The sequence below is a fragment of the Cyclopterus lumpus genome, chromosome 4 (genome assembly GCF_009769545.1).
Source record: "Cyclopterus lumpus isolate fCycLum1 chromosome 4, fCycLum1.pri, whole genome shotgun sequence".
Classification (NCBI taxonomy): domain Eukaryota; kingdom Metazoa; phylum Chordata; class Actinopteri; order Perciformes; family Cyclopteridae; genus Cyclopterus; species Cyclopterus lumpus.
Genome location: NC_046969.1, coordinates 26,386,459 through 26,401,515, shown reverse-complemented (window position 1 = coordinate 26,401,515; position 15,057 = coordinate 26,386,459). Strand labels below are relative to the sequence as shown.

Sequence of the window (15,057 nt, the reverse complement as noted above, 5' to 3'; positions counted from 1 at the left end):
ACATTAGTACCAAATTATATACACACAAACAAAACAAAAAAATAGAATATAAAACTAATTAAATGATATAACATAATTGTGGTCAATAGTATTAAAAGGCGATGCTATAGCTATATATATTTTTTTTAAATTGAATTAAAAACATTTTTTTTAAAGAAACTATAAGATTACTTTCGTATGTTAATGTTTCTTTATTTCTGAGAAATGAAGTTGACATCATTTATTTTAAATACATTTTTAGCCACAGCGTCAGAAAGATCTTTCAAAGGATGCGGCCGCGAAGATGGATAACTCCTCTGACTTTCTGGGATCCCAATATACGGCCCGAGTGGAACAGACACCGATTGGTTAAAAACGAGCAAGCCGTCGCCCGATTGGCTGTTAGCGAGAGTATCGCGCCACCCGATTGGTCGACCGCTCGGCACGCGGAAGTACACTATCTTTTGCTCCTCCTACAAAATATCATTCGTGGTGAAGAAAAAAAAATGGCAGCTGACGATTAGAGAGAAGTGTGAGGATCTTCGCTCGGAGGAGGAAAAACAACAACAAAAACAACAACAAAAACACGCCACGTGTAAGTTTCTTTCTTCGGACTCAAACGTTAAAAGACTTCCGGGGAGAACGCGAGAGGTTATCGACGCGGGGGTTAGACGACCCCATGTTGTCAACATTGAGGCCCAGACTATCACCTGGAGCCGCGTTGCGTCGCAGCAGAAGAAGCAGAGTTAAAAACAACAATAAGTGGTTTATTTGTGTTTTCTTTCGTAGTAAACAAAGTGTTGTTGCACTCACCTCGGCTTGGAGCTCAGGTGTCATCTGAGGGCTGTTGAGGTGACGTCACCAGGTGGTTTAACGTTAGCTGGCTGGGAAAAACATTGTAAAGTCTGCAGACTATTGTCTCCAGATATGTATTTATATCAACATGTGTATTAAGATACGATGTTAGATGTAATAATACAACCCCTGAATATGCTGTTTGACTCGCAGTTATTTAGCTTCATTAATTACATTTAATTAAATAATTAAGTAATATTATTCTATTCTGTTTTTAATTGTGCATTTTTCTATACAATTTTTTTCTATTGTACATTTTTCTTATTCTATTGTATTATATATTGTGCATTTTTCTTATTCTATTCTATTTTATTTTTGTATGTATTTGTTATATTTTATTGTTTCCCCATATCTATAAATGCTGTTTACTAAACATGTCCTCTTGCAGGATTAAAAAAGTAACCATTAATCTATTTATCTATATTAACGGTTGTTATTTCAACCGTTAACCTTAAATAACCAACGTTATTTATTGTTTAGTTGGTGTTTTTACTGTTATTGTCACTCATGTTTTCCCCCAAAGAAGGGACGTTTTATTTACTTATTGCGCAACTCCGCTGGTGGAAGAAGTACTCCGTTGTACTTGTATTACTACACAGTAGAAGTACTCTGCTGTACTTGTATTACTACACAGTATAAGTACTCTGTTGTACTTGTATTACTACACAGTAGAAGTACTCTGCTGTACTTGTATTACTACACAGTATAAGTACTCTGTTGTACTTGTATTACTACACAGTAGAAGTACTCTGCTGTACTTGTATTACTACACAGTAGAAGTACTCTGCTGTACTTGTATTACTACACAGTAGAAGTACTCTGCTGTACTTGTATTACTACACAGTAGAAGTACTCTGCTGTACTTGTATTACTACACAGTAGAAGTACTCTGCTGTACTTGTATTACTACACAGTAGAAGTACTCTGCTGTACTTGTATTACTACACAGTAGAAGTACTCTGCTGTACTTGTATTACTACACAGTATAAGTACTCTGTTGTACTTGTATTACTACACAGTATAAGTACTCTGCTGTACTTGTATTACTACACAGTAGAATCAGAATCAAAAGTACGATCAATATGTGCTTAAGTTCAAACTACTCGTTATGGAGAAGGACCCGTTTCAGTTTGTTGTTGTTGATTCCTGGATGGAAACCCAGAGGAGACGCTTCATTCATGTTTTCTTTGTTTGTTGTCTGTCTTCATTCATGTTTTCTTTGTTTGTTGTCTGTCTTCATTCATGTTTTCTTTCTTTGTTGTCTGTCTTCATTCATGTTTTCTTTGTTTGTTGTCTGTCTTCATTCATGTTTTCTTTGTTTGTTGTCTGTCTTCATTCATGTTTTCTTTCTTTGTTGTCTGTCTTCATTCATGTTTTCTTTGTTTGTTGTCTGTCTTCATTCATGTTTTCTTTGTTTGTTGTCTGTCTTCATTCATGTTTTCTTTGTTTGTTGTCTGTCTTCATTCATGTTTTCTTTGTTTGTTGTCTGTCTTCATTCATGTTTTCTTTGTTTGTTGTCTGGCTTCATCCATACAGAAGCTTTCATGTGGTTTCTTCTCTTTTCTGCTTCCAGTTCTCCAGTTTCTGATATTTAAGTTTCTGGTGATAATTGAGCGATTACTTGATGGTGTTTACTGTAACTGGTCCACATGCATCTGATCCGCTTGTAAAACAACAAACAAACAAATGCACATTTTCAACACAAACACTCGTATTCATATGCAAACGTGGCTGATTCATATTTTCTTCCCAATTCCCCAAAAGTCATATTCATCAAAACATTCGTTCTTTATATTGAGAGACGTGGTCACTTTAACTTATATGGACCAATGAATGATGAGGATGATGATGAATGGACCAATGAATGATGAGGATGATGAATGGACCAATGATGATGAATGGACCAATGAATGATGATGATGATGATGAATGGACCAATGAATGATGAGGATGATGATGAATGGACCAATGATGATGAATGGACCAATGAATGATGAGGATGATGAATGGACCAATGAATGATGATGATGATGAATGGACCAATGATGATGAATGGACCAATGAATGATGATGATGAATGGACCAATGAATGATGATGATGATGATGAATGGACCAATGAATGATGATGATGATGAATGGACCAATGATGATGAATGGACCAATGAATGATGATGATGAATGGACCAATGAATGATGATGATGATGAATGGACCAATGAATGATGATGATGAATGGACCAATGATGATGAATGGACCAATGAATGATGAGGATGAATGGACCAATGAATGATGATGATGATGATGAATGGACCAATGAATGATGATGATGAATGGACCAATGAATGATGATGATGATGAATGGACCAATGATGATGAATGGACCAATGAATGATGATGATGAATGGACCAATGAATGATGATGATGATGATGAATGGACCAATGAATGATGATGATGAATGGACCAATGAATGATGATGATGAATGGACCAATGAATGATGATGATGAATGGACCAATGAATGATGATGATGATGAATGGACCAATGAATGATGATGATGAATGGACCAATGAATGATGATGATGAATGGACCAATGAATGATGATGATGATGAATGGACCAATGAATGATGATGATGAATGGACCAATGAATGATGATGATGATGAATGGACCAATGAATGATGATGATGAATGGACCAATGAATGATGATGATGATGATGAATGGACCAATGAATGATGATGATGATGATGAATGGACCAATGATGATGAATGGACCAATGAATGAATGATGATGATGATGAATGGACCAATGATGATGAATGGACCAATGATGATGAATGGACCAATGAATGATGATGATGATGATGAATGGACCAATGAATGATGATGATGAATGGACCAATGAATGATGATGATGATGAATGGACCAATGAATGATGATGATGATGAATGGACCAATGATGATGAATGGACCAATGAATGATGAGGATGATGATGAATGGACCAATGAATGATGATGATGATGAATGGACCAATGAATGATGATGATGAATGGACCAATGAATGATGATGATGATGAATGATGATGATGAATGGACCAATGAATGATGATGATGATGAATGATGATGATGAATGGACCAATGAATGATGATGATGATGAATGGACCAATGAATGATGATGATGATGATGAATGGACCAATGAATGATGATGATGAATGGACCAATGAATGATGATGATGAATGGACCAATGAATGATGATGATGAATGGACCAATGAATGATGATGATGATGAATGGACCAATGAATGATGATGATGAATGGACCAATGAATGATGATGATGAATGGACCAATGAATGATGATGATGATGAATGGACCAATGAATGATGATGATGAATGGACCAATGAATGATGATGATGATGAATGGACCAATGAATGATGATGATGAATGGACCAATGAATGATGATGATGATGATGAATGGACCAATGAATGATGATGATGATGATGAATGGACCAATGATGATGAATGGACCAATGAATGAATGATGATGATGATGAATGGACCAATGATGATGAATGGACCAATGATGATGAATGGACCAATGAATGATGATGATGATGATGAATGGACCAATGAATGATGATGATGAATGGACCAATGAATGATGATGATGATGAATGGACCAATGAATGATGATGATGATGAATGGACCAATGATGATGAATGGACCAATGAATGATGAGGATGATGATGAATGGACCAATGAATGATGATGATGATGAATGGACCAATGAATGATGATGATGAATGGACCAATGAATGATGATGATGATGAATGATGATGATGAATGGACCAATGAATGATGATGATGATGAATGATGATGATGAATGGACCAATGAATGATGATGATGATGAATGGACCAATGAATGATGATGATGATGAATGATGATGATGAATGGACCAATGAAGCTCTGTGTGTGCTGCATTTTGGTTGACATCATTTCCCCTTTTGATGTTTTATTTTTAGAAAACAACTGGAAGCGACAGACGCTGACCTGGTCGTTGTCGGGCGTCACCGTAGAAGCGCCGCCATTGGTCGGTCCTCTAAGAAGCGTCTCCATTGGTTGGTCTCCATTGGTTGGTCTCCATTGGTCGGTCCTCTAAGAAGCGTTTCCATTGGTTGGTCGTGTAAGAAGCGTCTCCATTGGTTGGTCTCCATTGGTTGGTCTCCATTGGTTGGTCTCCATTGGTTGGTCTCCATTGGTTGCTCTCCATTGGTCGCTCTCCATTGGTCGGTCCTCTAAGAATCGTCTCCATTGGTTGGTCTCCATTGGTTGCTCTCCATTGGTTGGTCGTCTAAGAAGCGTCTCCATTGGTTGGTCGTCTAAGAAGCGTCACCATTGGTCCGTCATCGCAGGAGCGTTGCCATTGGTCGTCAGTCACCATGGGGAAAACGCAGCTAAAAGGTAGACCGGTTATTTGTATTATTTAAGTTGTTGATCCATAATGTGACGTCTCGTTTTAATGTTTAAAGCGTTTCAGAGTTAAATTTGATATTTTTAGTATTTTATTCAAAGTTTGACAATAAATCCCCCAGAAATCAAAATTTATTACCATTTTTTCAAACTGTTATTTCTTGTTGAAGTTGACGGACGAGAAAAGTTTTTACAAATGAAAAATGTTGATAGTTCAAAAGTTGTTGATCTTTTTGTATTTACATACACGTATCAAATGTATATTTAATATAAACAATTCATTTTTAGATCAGAAAGACGTCAAAAAAGAGAAACCAGGAAGAATGGTTCCACTAACAGGAGCGACTCCTGCAACAGCTAAAGGTGATTATTATGGGATGGAAGCATTTACTGGATTTTATGTGATTCATACAGTAGATATTACAATATTATCTCCGTACTAGAGTATGTTAGTGTATTGTGCTTACAATATACACTATTTTATGTTTAAATATCTATATAACAAAACTATATAAAAGAAAATAATATTTTGCGTTTAACAGTAATTATTTGTATTTATTTATTTAGATGCTTTCAGCTGGGAAGAATATCTAAAAGAGACTTCTTCTCTACCGGCTCCACCAGGCTGTTTTCGACAGGTACGACTTCTTCAATTTGGTTGTTTTTCCTCATGACGCGTTCAAGGACCGCCAGAAACCGTCGTTTTTTACAGTTTCGTTTTAACGATCGTTTATAGTAAATGTGTTTTTCAAATCCTGCTGAATGTTTTGTGCGTCACTCAAACGTCATATATATATATATATATATATATATATATATATATATATATATTCACGACTGTGAATGCAACGCTGCCCCTCCCCCCAGGCTCGAGTCCCGCCCTCCAACGACTTCAAGGTGGGCATGAAGCTCGAGGCCCACGACCCGCGCAACTCCACCTCCGTGTGCATCGCCACGGTGATGGGCCTGACGGGGGTCCGGCTCCGCCTCCGCCTGGACGGCAGCGACAACAGCAACGACTTCTGGAGGCTCGTGGACTCGTCGGACATCCAGCCGATCGGCAGCTGCGAGAAGAACGGAGACATGCTGCAGCCGCCGCTGGGTGAGCCGGGGGAACCGATCAATGACACGGGGGTGAGGATCAATGAATACGCAGCAGGCGTCATCTTTACGCTGTACCGCCCCCTGCAGGCTTCCGGATGAACGCCTCCTCGTGGCCCATGTTCCTGTTGAGGACCCTAAACGGAGCCGAGATGGCGCCGGCCGCCGCCTTCAAAAAGGTTTGCGACGCTCCAAAAATAATGAGAGAAAAAACAAACACCCGATTTAAAAAAAAAAAAAAAGCCCAAACGCAGAACACGTCTTGTCTGTTCCTTAAGGAACCGTCGAGGCCCCCGCAGAACCTCTTCAAGTTCGGCATGAAGCTGGAGGCCGTGGACAAGAAGAACCCGTACCTCATCTGCCCCGCCACCATCGGGGAGGTGAAGGGCGACGAGGTCTTCGTCATGTTCGACGGGTGGCGCGGCGCCTTCGACTACTGGTGCCGGCACGAGTCCCGGGACGTGTTCCCCGTGGGCTGGTGCTCGCTCACCAAGCACAGCCTCCAGTTGCCGGGCAACAGCGGTAAGAGGGTGTTTTACTTGTTTTGATTATTGATTATTGATTATTGCAGCTGGTCCGCAAGGACATGTTGTACTTTTACTTTGTTAAAGTCATTTATAGTGGTTTTATTCCTTCATTAAAACACAATTCAAATGATAATTAAATAAAATATTTTATTTATACTTATATTAACTTGGTGTTAATGAAGTTAATAATGAGCTCAGAGCTTTAGGAAGTTAAAGATCATAATTAATCTAATATCTATTTTATATTCATTTGAAAACATCTGGATTTATTCTAGTTTATCACCAACACTACATTTTACTAGATTACACCTGAACGCATCATGAGAACATTATCATTTACCTTCAGCCAGTACTTATGTTCACTGAGCGGAGCCTGAACGCATCATGAGAACGTTATCATTTACCTTCAGCCAGTACTCATGTTCACTGAGCAGAGCCTGAACGCATCATGAGAACGTTATCATTTACCTTCAGCCAGTACTCATGTTCACTGAGCAGAGCCTGAACGCATCATGAGAACGTTATCATTTACCTTCAGCCAGTACTCATGTTCACTGAGCAGAGCCTGAACGCATCATGAGAACGTTATCATTTACCTTCAGCCAGTACTCATGTTCACTGAGCAGAGCCTGAACGCATCATGAGAACGTGATCATTTACCTTCAGCCAGTACTCATGTTCACTGAGCGGAGCCTGAACGCATCATGAGAACGTTATCATTTACCTTCAGCCAGTACTCATGTTCACTGAGCGGAGCCTGAACGCACCATGAGAACGTTATCATTCACCTTCAGCCAGTACTCATGTTCACTGAGCGGAGCCTGAACGCATCATGAGAACGTTATCATTTACCTTCAGCCAGTACTCATGTTCACTGAGCGGAGCCTGAACGCATCATGAGAACGTTATCATTTACCTTCAGCCAGTACTCATGTTCACTGAGCGGAGCCTGAACGCATCATGAGAACGTTATCATTTACCTTCAGGCAGTACTCATGTTCACTGAGCGGAGCCTGAACGCATCACCATGTAACTGAAGTGAAACTCCGCTGGTTCTCCGTTAGCGGTGCTGCTAACGTTACTACTCCTGTTGGTCTAAACACTGATTGGTTGTTTACAAAGTCACATGATCTCCTGGATACTGGAGGATACACTGTATTTACTCTGGTGACCACTAAACCGTGCCGTTCCTCCTCCAGCCAGCCTCCCCAAGGCCGTGTCCATTCTCCCGACGTCGCCCTCCAAGCCCAGCAGGCGCTCCATGCAGTCGCCCTACCGGCTGCCCAACCCTCTGCCCGCTCTGCCCGTTAGGAAGGGGGTCAGAGGCCGGCGGCCCAAGAGCGAGACCATCGCTCTGCTCAAAGCCGTGACGGAAGCAGCAGCGGCCGCCGCCGCCGCCGCCGGCAGCAGCAGCTGCAACGGAGCCGCGCCCGAAGGCACGACGCTCGTACCCCGACTTTACAAGAAGAGGGGCCCCAAGCCCGGAAGCAAGGTGAGGCCCTGCTGCACATAACCCCCCAAACCCCCCCCACCTCCATGATGACGTCACTCTTTTACTAATGAATGCGTCCTTTTTTCAGAGGAAGTCTAAGATCCTCCAAAGCTCGGCACAGCTGGCGAGCATCCAGGTTCCTCTAGAAAGCTCCGGCAGCCTCAACTCGGTGGTTTCAACAGGTACCCCAGACCCCCAGACCCCCTATAACCACCTATGCATTTAAAACCATTAGCATGTCTCACTCCCCCCCCTTCCCCTCTTCCCGTGTTGTTCCAGTCTGCGTGTACGTGAACAAACAGGGGGTCTGCGGCCCCCACCTGGACAGGAAGCAGATGCAGCGCCTCCCGGACCACTTCGGCCCGGGCCCGGTGAACGCCGTGCTGCAGCAGGTGGTCCAGTCCTGCATCGACTGCGCGTACCAGCCCAAGGTCCTGCTGGGCGCCCTGCAGACCCACTCGGGAGGAGGAGAGGCGGTCAGAGGTACGTCCCGGTCCTTCATCTTCATCTTCATCATAGTGGCCCGTTTGTTTACTGACGTCGTTTTATGGTCATTGTTGTTTATTTGATTTTAAGTTTGTCTCGTTGCCTTTTGTTCGGTGTATTTTCATCATGTTAATATCGCCCGCAGTGAGAGCCGACGGCGGCGTCCGCGTGGTGAAGCTGCCGGCGGCCTCCAGCGCGTCCTTCGTGCTGCGCTTCCTGGAGACGATGTGCCGCCACCTGCAGTGTGACAACCTGTTCAGCAGCCAGCCGTTCAGCCACTTCGCCGCCTACGACCGGACCAAGTCAGGTGACGCCCCGCCCCCCCCCCACCGGAGCGCCGACGGTAATGTTTAGAAACCCTGCCAGATGGTCACGCCCTCTGTCCTGTGTTCCAGTGAAAGAAGAGGCGCCGGACGCTCCGTCTCTGGCTCGGGGGGCCAAGCGGAGTCTCTCGGGGGTCTCGCCGCCGTACACGGCTCCTCTGTCGCCCAAACATTTACGCACCGAAGCTCACCCGTCAGAAGGTACGGCTCACTTCACCCCGTCGGTTCCCTGCATTCTCTCTCCTGACCACCAGGAGGCGACTCCTCTGGTTGTATAGAAGTCTATGCTTCATGTGTTAGAGCTGCATTCTCTCTCCTGACCACCAGGGGGCGACTCCTCTGGTTGTATAGAAGTCTATGCTTCATGTGTTAAAGCTGCATTCTCTCTCCTGACCACCAGGGGGTGACTACTCTGGTTGTATAGAAGTCTATGCTTCATGTGTTAAAGCTGCATTCTCTCTCCTGACCACCAGGGGGCGACTCCTCTGGTTGTATAGAAGTCTATGCTTCATGTGTTAAAGCTGCATTCTCTCTCCTGACCACCAGGGGGCGATTCCTCTGGTTGTATAGAAGTCTATGCTTCATGTGTTAAAGCTGCATTCTCTCTCCTGACCACCAGGGGCCGACTCCTCTGGTTGTATAGAAGTCTATGCTTCATGTGTTAAAGCTGCATTCTCTCTCCTGACCACCAGGGGGCGACTCCTCTGGTTGTATAGAAGTCTATGCTTCATGTCTTAAAGCTGCATTCTCTCTCCTGACCACCAGGGCGCGACTCCTCTGGTTGTATAGAAGTCTATGCTTCATGTGTTAAAGCTGCATTCTCTCTCCTGACCACCAGGGGGCGACTCCTCTGGTTGTATAGAAGTATGTGCTTCATGTAATAAAGCTGCATTCTCTCTCCTGACCACCAGGGGGCGACTCCTCTGGTTGTATGGAAGTCTATGCTTCATGTGTTAAAGCTGCATTCTCTCTCCTGACCACCAGGGGGCGACTCCTCTGGTTGTATAGAAGTCTATGCTTCGTGTGTTAAAGCTGCATTCTCTCTCCTGACCACCAGGGGGCGACTCCTCTGGTTGTATAGAAGTCTATATAAATGACTCTACTTCTCTTGATTTATTCCCTCAGTAAACATTGTAAACATTAGTTTTTGGTCTCAATCTCTAGTTTCAAGTCTTCTTCAATACAGCGTGAATAGAAATATGGTCATTTAGAGTCAAACAGACCATAAAGCCATAATATATATATATATAAAATAATATAACAACACTAGTATATATTAAAGTGTGTCAGCTGTTGTCTCTCCAGCAGAGACTCTGCCTCATGAAGAGAACGGCCTCTTAAAGGAACAGCGCTTCATGGACTCGGCCTCCAACTCCATGACCCCTCGACCCCAGGCGGCGGCGCGCAGCTCCTCGGAGTACCACGCCGGCGCCCGCTACCGCCACGGCTCGACGGCCACGCGGCGCCCCTCGTCCAACCCGGCGGCGGAGCCCGGCTCCAAGCCGCCGCTCAGACGAGTAGAAGGTACGCTGAGAGCCGGCGTGGTTGTGTGTGCGTGTGACGGCGCCGGTGCTCAGTGTGTCCGTTGTGCCCCCGCAGCAGCCAGCTCCACCACCGGCCCCGAGGCGCCCGGCAAACCGCCGTCCTGCTGGTCCATCGAGGAGGTGATGCAGTTCGTGAGGGACGCCGACCCCACGGCGTTGGCGCCGCACGCCGAGCTGTTCAGGAAACACGTGAGTTCAGCCTCGAGTTCTAGGCGCTTTGATTTATTTTGTACACTTTATACATTTATTTATTCATTATTTTTTTTTACGGTTCGACCATTAGTTTGATCTTTATTATTATTATTATTAAAGACAAAAAACTATGAAGAGACTAATGCACTAAATTAAGTAAATTAACCAATAAATTAATTTAATTAAAAAATCATCCTCTTTCTTTTAGTCGACCTTTTGAAAAGTTCAGAATCAATAAAACTTTGATTGATTGATTGACAGCAGGTTGCGTCTCGTTACATTGATGGATTGACAGCAGGCCTCGTTTCATTGATTGACAGCAGATCTCGTTTCATTGATTGATTGACAGCAGGTCTCGTTACATTGATTGATTGATTGATTGACAGCAGGTTGCGTCTCGTTACATTGATTGATTGACAGCAGGTCTCGTTACATTGATTTTATTGATTGACAGCAGGCCTCGTTACATTGATTGACAGCAGGCCTCGTTACATTGATTGATTGATTGACAGCAAGTCGCGTCTCGTTACATTGATTGATTGACAGCAGGTCTCGTTACATTGATTGACAGCAGGTTGCGTCTCGTTACATTGATTGATTGATTGATTAACAGCAGGTCTCGTTACATTGATTGATTGACAGCAGGTTGCGTCTCGTTACATTGATTGATTGACAGCAGGTTGCGTCTTGTTACATTGATTGATTGATTGATTGACAGCAGGTCTCGTTTCATTGATTGATTGACAGCAGGTCTTGTTTCATTGATTGACAGCAGGTCTCGTTACATTGATTGATTTGATTGACAGCAGGTTGTTACTTGTTACATTCATTGATTGATTGATAGCAGGTCGCGTCTCGTTACATTGATTGATTGACAGCAGGTCTCGTTACATTGATTGACAGCAGGTTGCGTCTCGTTACATTGATTGATTGATTGATTGACAGCAGGTCTCGTTACATTGATTGATTGATTGATTGACAGCAGGTCTCGTTACATTGATTGATTGATTGACAGCAAGTCGCGTCTCGTTACATTGATTGATTGACAGCAGGTCTCGTTACATTGATTGACAGCAGGTTGCGTCTCGTTACATTGATTGATTGATTGATTGACAGCAGGTCTCGTTACATTGATTGATTGACAGCAGGTTGCGTCTCGTTACATTGATTGATTGACAGCAGGTTGCGTCTTGTTACATTGATTGATTGATTGATTGACAGCAGGTCTCGTTTCATTGATTGATTGACAGCAGGTCTTGTTTCATTGATTGACAGCAGGTCTCGTTACATTGATTGATTTGATTGACAGCAGGTTGTTACTCGTTACATTCATTGATTGATTGATAGCAGGTCGCGTCTTGTTACATTGATTGATTGATTGACAGCAGGTTGCGTCTCATTATATTGATTGATTGATAGCAGGTCGCGTCTTGTTACATTGATTGATTGACAGCAGGTTACGTCTCTACATTGATTGATAGCAGGTTGCGTCTCGTTACATTGATTGATTGATTGACAGCAGGTTGCGTCTCGTTACATTGATTGATTGACAGCAGGTCTCGTTTCATTGATTGGCAGCAGGTCTCGTTACATTGATTAATTGATTGACAGCAGGTCTTGTTACATTGATTGACAGCAGGTTGCGTCTCGTTACATTGATTGATTGATTGATTGATTGATTGATTGATTGATTGATTGATTGATTGATTGATTGATGTTTCCTCCAGGAGATCGATGGCAAAGCTCTGATGCTGCTGCGGAGCGACATGATCATGAAGTACATGGGTCTGAAACTGGGCCCCGCCCTGAAGCTGTGTCACCACATCGAGCGGCTGAAACACGTCAAACCGTGAGCAGGACCAGGACCAGGACTCAGGGGGGGTGGGGGGCCGACACAGTACCCCCCCACCCCCCCTCAAAGGACCAGAACCCCTGCAGTGTTGACATTCTGCTCAGCGAGATGAAATCTTCTGATCCGAACTGTTTGGATCCCCCAAAGATGGAGAATGTTTCTTCTCAAAAAAACAAGGTTTCTTCTGAGACCCGTCAGAAGTTCTTCCTCCAGGAGGCCGGATGTCCCTCGCATATTTATTTTGTGGTTTAAAAAAAAAAAAAGAGAGAGAGCGGCTGTGAAACGGCAGATATATAAAAAAACCATTTAATTTCCTGTTGATTCTTTCACAATAAAAGTCCCGCGTTATTTCTGCAGCTTTTCTCTTCCTCCCTGCAGTATTCGTGGATTTTTTAAATAAATAGCATATTTTACTATTAATTTTTCACCTGCAAATAGCCATTAATTTAATTATTTTCTCGATTTAATTAACTAGTTGTAGAAAAAAAATGTCCATAAGTGTTTTTTAAGTCCAAAATATTGTCCTCAAATCAAAAGATTTTTAGTTTCAGTTTAAGAAACTGGAATCAGAGAATTTGTACTTTTTATATGCCATCATTAATCAATTAACAGCTGCTAATTCATTTAGTGGTCGACCGATCGTCATCGACGACTAATCCGTTAAAATTATCGATTAATTGATGAATTACGTTTTTAGTCCACGACTCAAAGAAAACTAAATATTCACACTGACTTGTAAAATCACTCTAACCGATTAATCGATTATCAAGAAAGTTGGTGATTAAATTAATAGTTGACAACTAATTGATTAATCAATTAATTATTCTTCCTGCCGCGTTCCTCGTTAAAGACGAAGGGGGCGTCGGCTTCATTAGCAAAGAGGGCCTCGGCTAGGTTAGAGGAAATTGGAGGGGGCGTTGGCTTCGTACGAAGGGGGCGTCGGCTTCGCTAGCAAAGGGGGCGTCGGCTTTGTTAAGGGAAGACGAAGGAGGCGTCGGCTTCGTTAGAAGACAAAGGGGGCGTCGGCTTCGTTAAAAAAGGAAAAGGGGGGCGTCGGCTTCGTCATGACCGCTCAGATCGAACCTCACGAGTCATCGTCACCACCTTCATCATCATCTTCATCACCATGATCACCGCCCCTCTTCTGATCCAGGTCGATGGCGGTTGCTTCGTGGACTCGTAGCTTCGTGGACTCGTTGCTTCGTAGCTTCGTGGACTCGTAGCTTCGTGGACTCGTAGCTTCGTGGACTCGTTGCTTCGTTGCTTCGTAGCTTCGTGGACTCGTTGCTTCGTAGCTTCGTGGACTTGTTGCTTCGTAGCTTCGTGGACTTGTTGCTTCGTAGCTTCGTGGACTTGTTGCTTCGTAGCTTCGTGGACTCGTTGCTTCGTGGACTCGTTGGTTCGTAGCTTCGTGGCCTCGTTGCTTCGTTGCTTCGTGGACTCGTTGCTTCGTGGACTCGTTGCTTCGTAGCTTCGTGGACTCGTTGCTTCGTGGACTCGTTGCTTTGTGGACTCGTTGCTTCGTGGACTCGTAGCTTCGTGGACTCGTTGCTTCGTGGACTCGTTGCTTCGTGGACTCGTAGCTTCGTGGACTCGTTGCTTCTTGGACTCGTTGCTTCGTGGACTCGTTGCTTCGTGGACTCGTTGCTTCGTGGACTCGTTGCTTCGTGGACTCGTTGCTTCGTGGACTCGTTGCTTCGTGGACTCGTAGCTTCGTGGACTCGTTGCTTCGTGGACTCGTTGTTTCGTGGACTCGTAGCTTCGTGGACTCGTAGCTCCGTGCACTCGTAGCTTCGTGGACTCGTAGCTCCGTGGACTCGTAGCTTTGTGGACTCGTAGCTCCGTGGACTCGTTGCTCCGTGGACTCGTTTCTGATGAAAAGGGCTCTCTCGGTTGTGTGTGTACAGTTTTTATGGGTTTCACCATGAATATCGGCGACAGAATGTACATTTTTGTAGAAACCTAATATTTTAAAAAGGAGATCATATACCGAGTTAGAAATGTGAAGATGAAAAGCTGTTTTTAAATGGTATTAAACTCCAGACGACATCTCTCAGGTCTTCGTGGTCTTTGTTAGTTTGATCTTTTTGTAGCAAACTGTTTATGAAGAAGTTTCCCGTTTCTTTTCCTCCGGGACTTAAAACACTGAAACTCTTCTTTCTTCTTCTTGTCATGAGTCCATTTCGCCAGATAAACGATGTGTGTTTATGACGCTGTGT

General features: G+C 43.5%; 1 protein-coding gene across 3 annotated transcripts; it reads left to right on the top strand.

Annotated features, from left to right (window-relative positions):
- Nucleotides 1-463: 463 nt before the first annotated feature.
- On the top strand, nucleotides 464-14,891 carry LOC117729811 (sex comb on midleg-like protein 2). 3 transcript variants are annotated; one of them, XM_034531184.1, is made up of 15 exons: nucleotides 464-574; nucleotides 4,874-5,312; nucleotides 5,610-5,684; nucleotides 5,889-5,959; nucleotides 6,189-6,423; nucleotides 6,513-6,601; nucleotides 6,701-6,944; nucleotides 8,149-8,441; nucleotides 8,530-8,623; nucleotides 8,721-8,924; nucleotides 9,073-9,234; nucleotides 9,323-9,451; nucleotides 10,559-10,774; nucleotides 10,850-10,983; nucleotides 12,714-14,891. In XM_034531184.1, exons 2-15 carry the CDS (start codon nucleotides 5,291-5,293, stop codon nucleotides 12,837-12,839), a joined length of 2,094 nt encoding a protein of 697 aa, XP_034387075.1. In that variant the 5' UTR covers nucleotides 464-574; nucleotides 4,874-5,290; the 3' UTR covers nucleotides 12,840-14,891. The 3 variants fall into 3 exon arrangements, with proteins under 3 accessions (XP_034387075.1, XP_034387074.1, XP_034387073.1); XM_034531183.1 differs by having other exon boundaries at nucleotides 10,556-10,774; nucleotides 10,853-10,983; XM_034531182.1 differs by having other exon boundaries at nucleotides 10,556-10,774.
- Nucleotides 14,892-15,057: the final 166 nt, after the last annotated feature.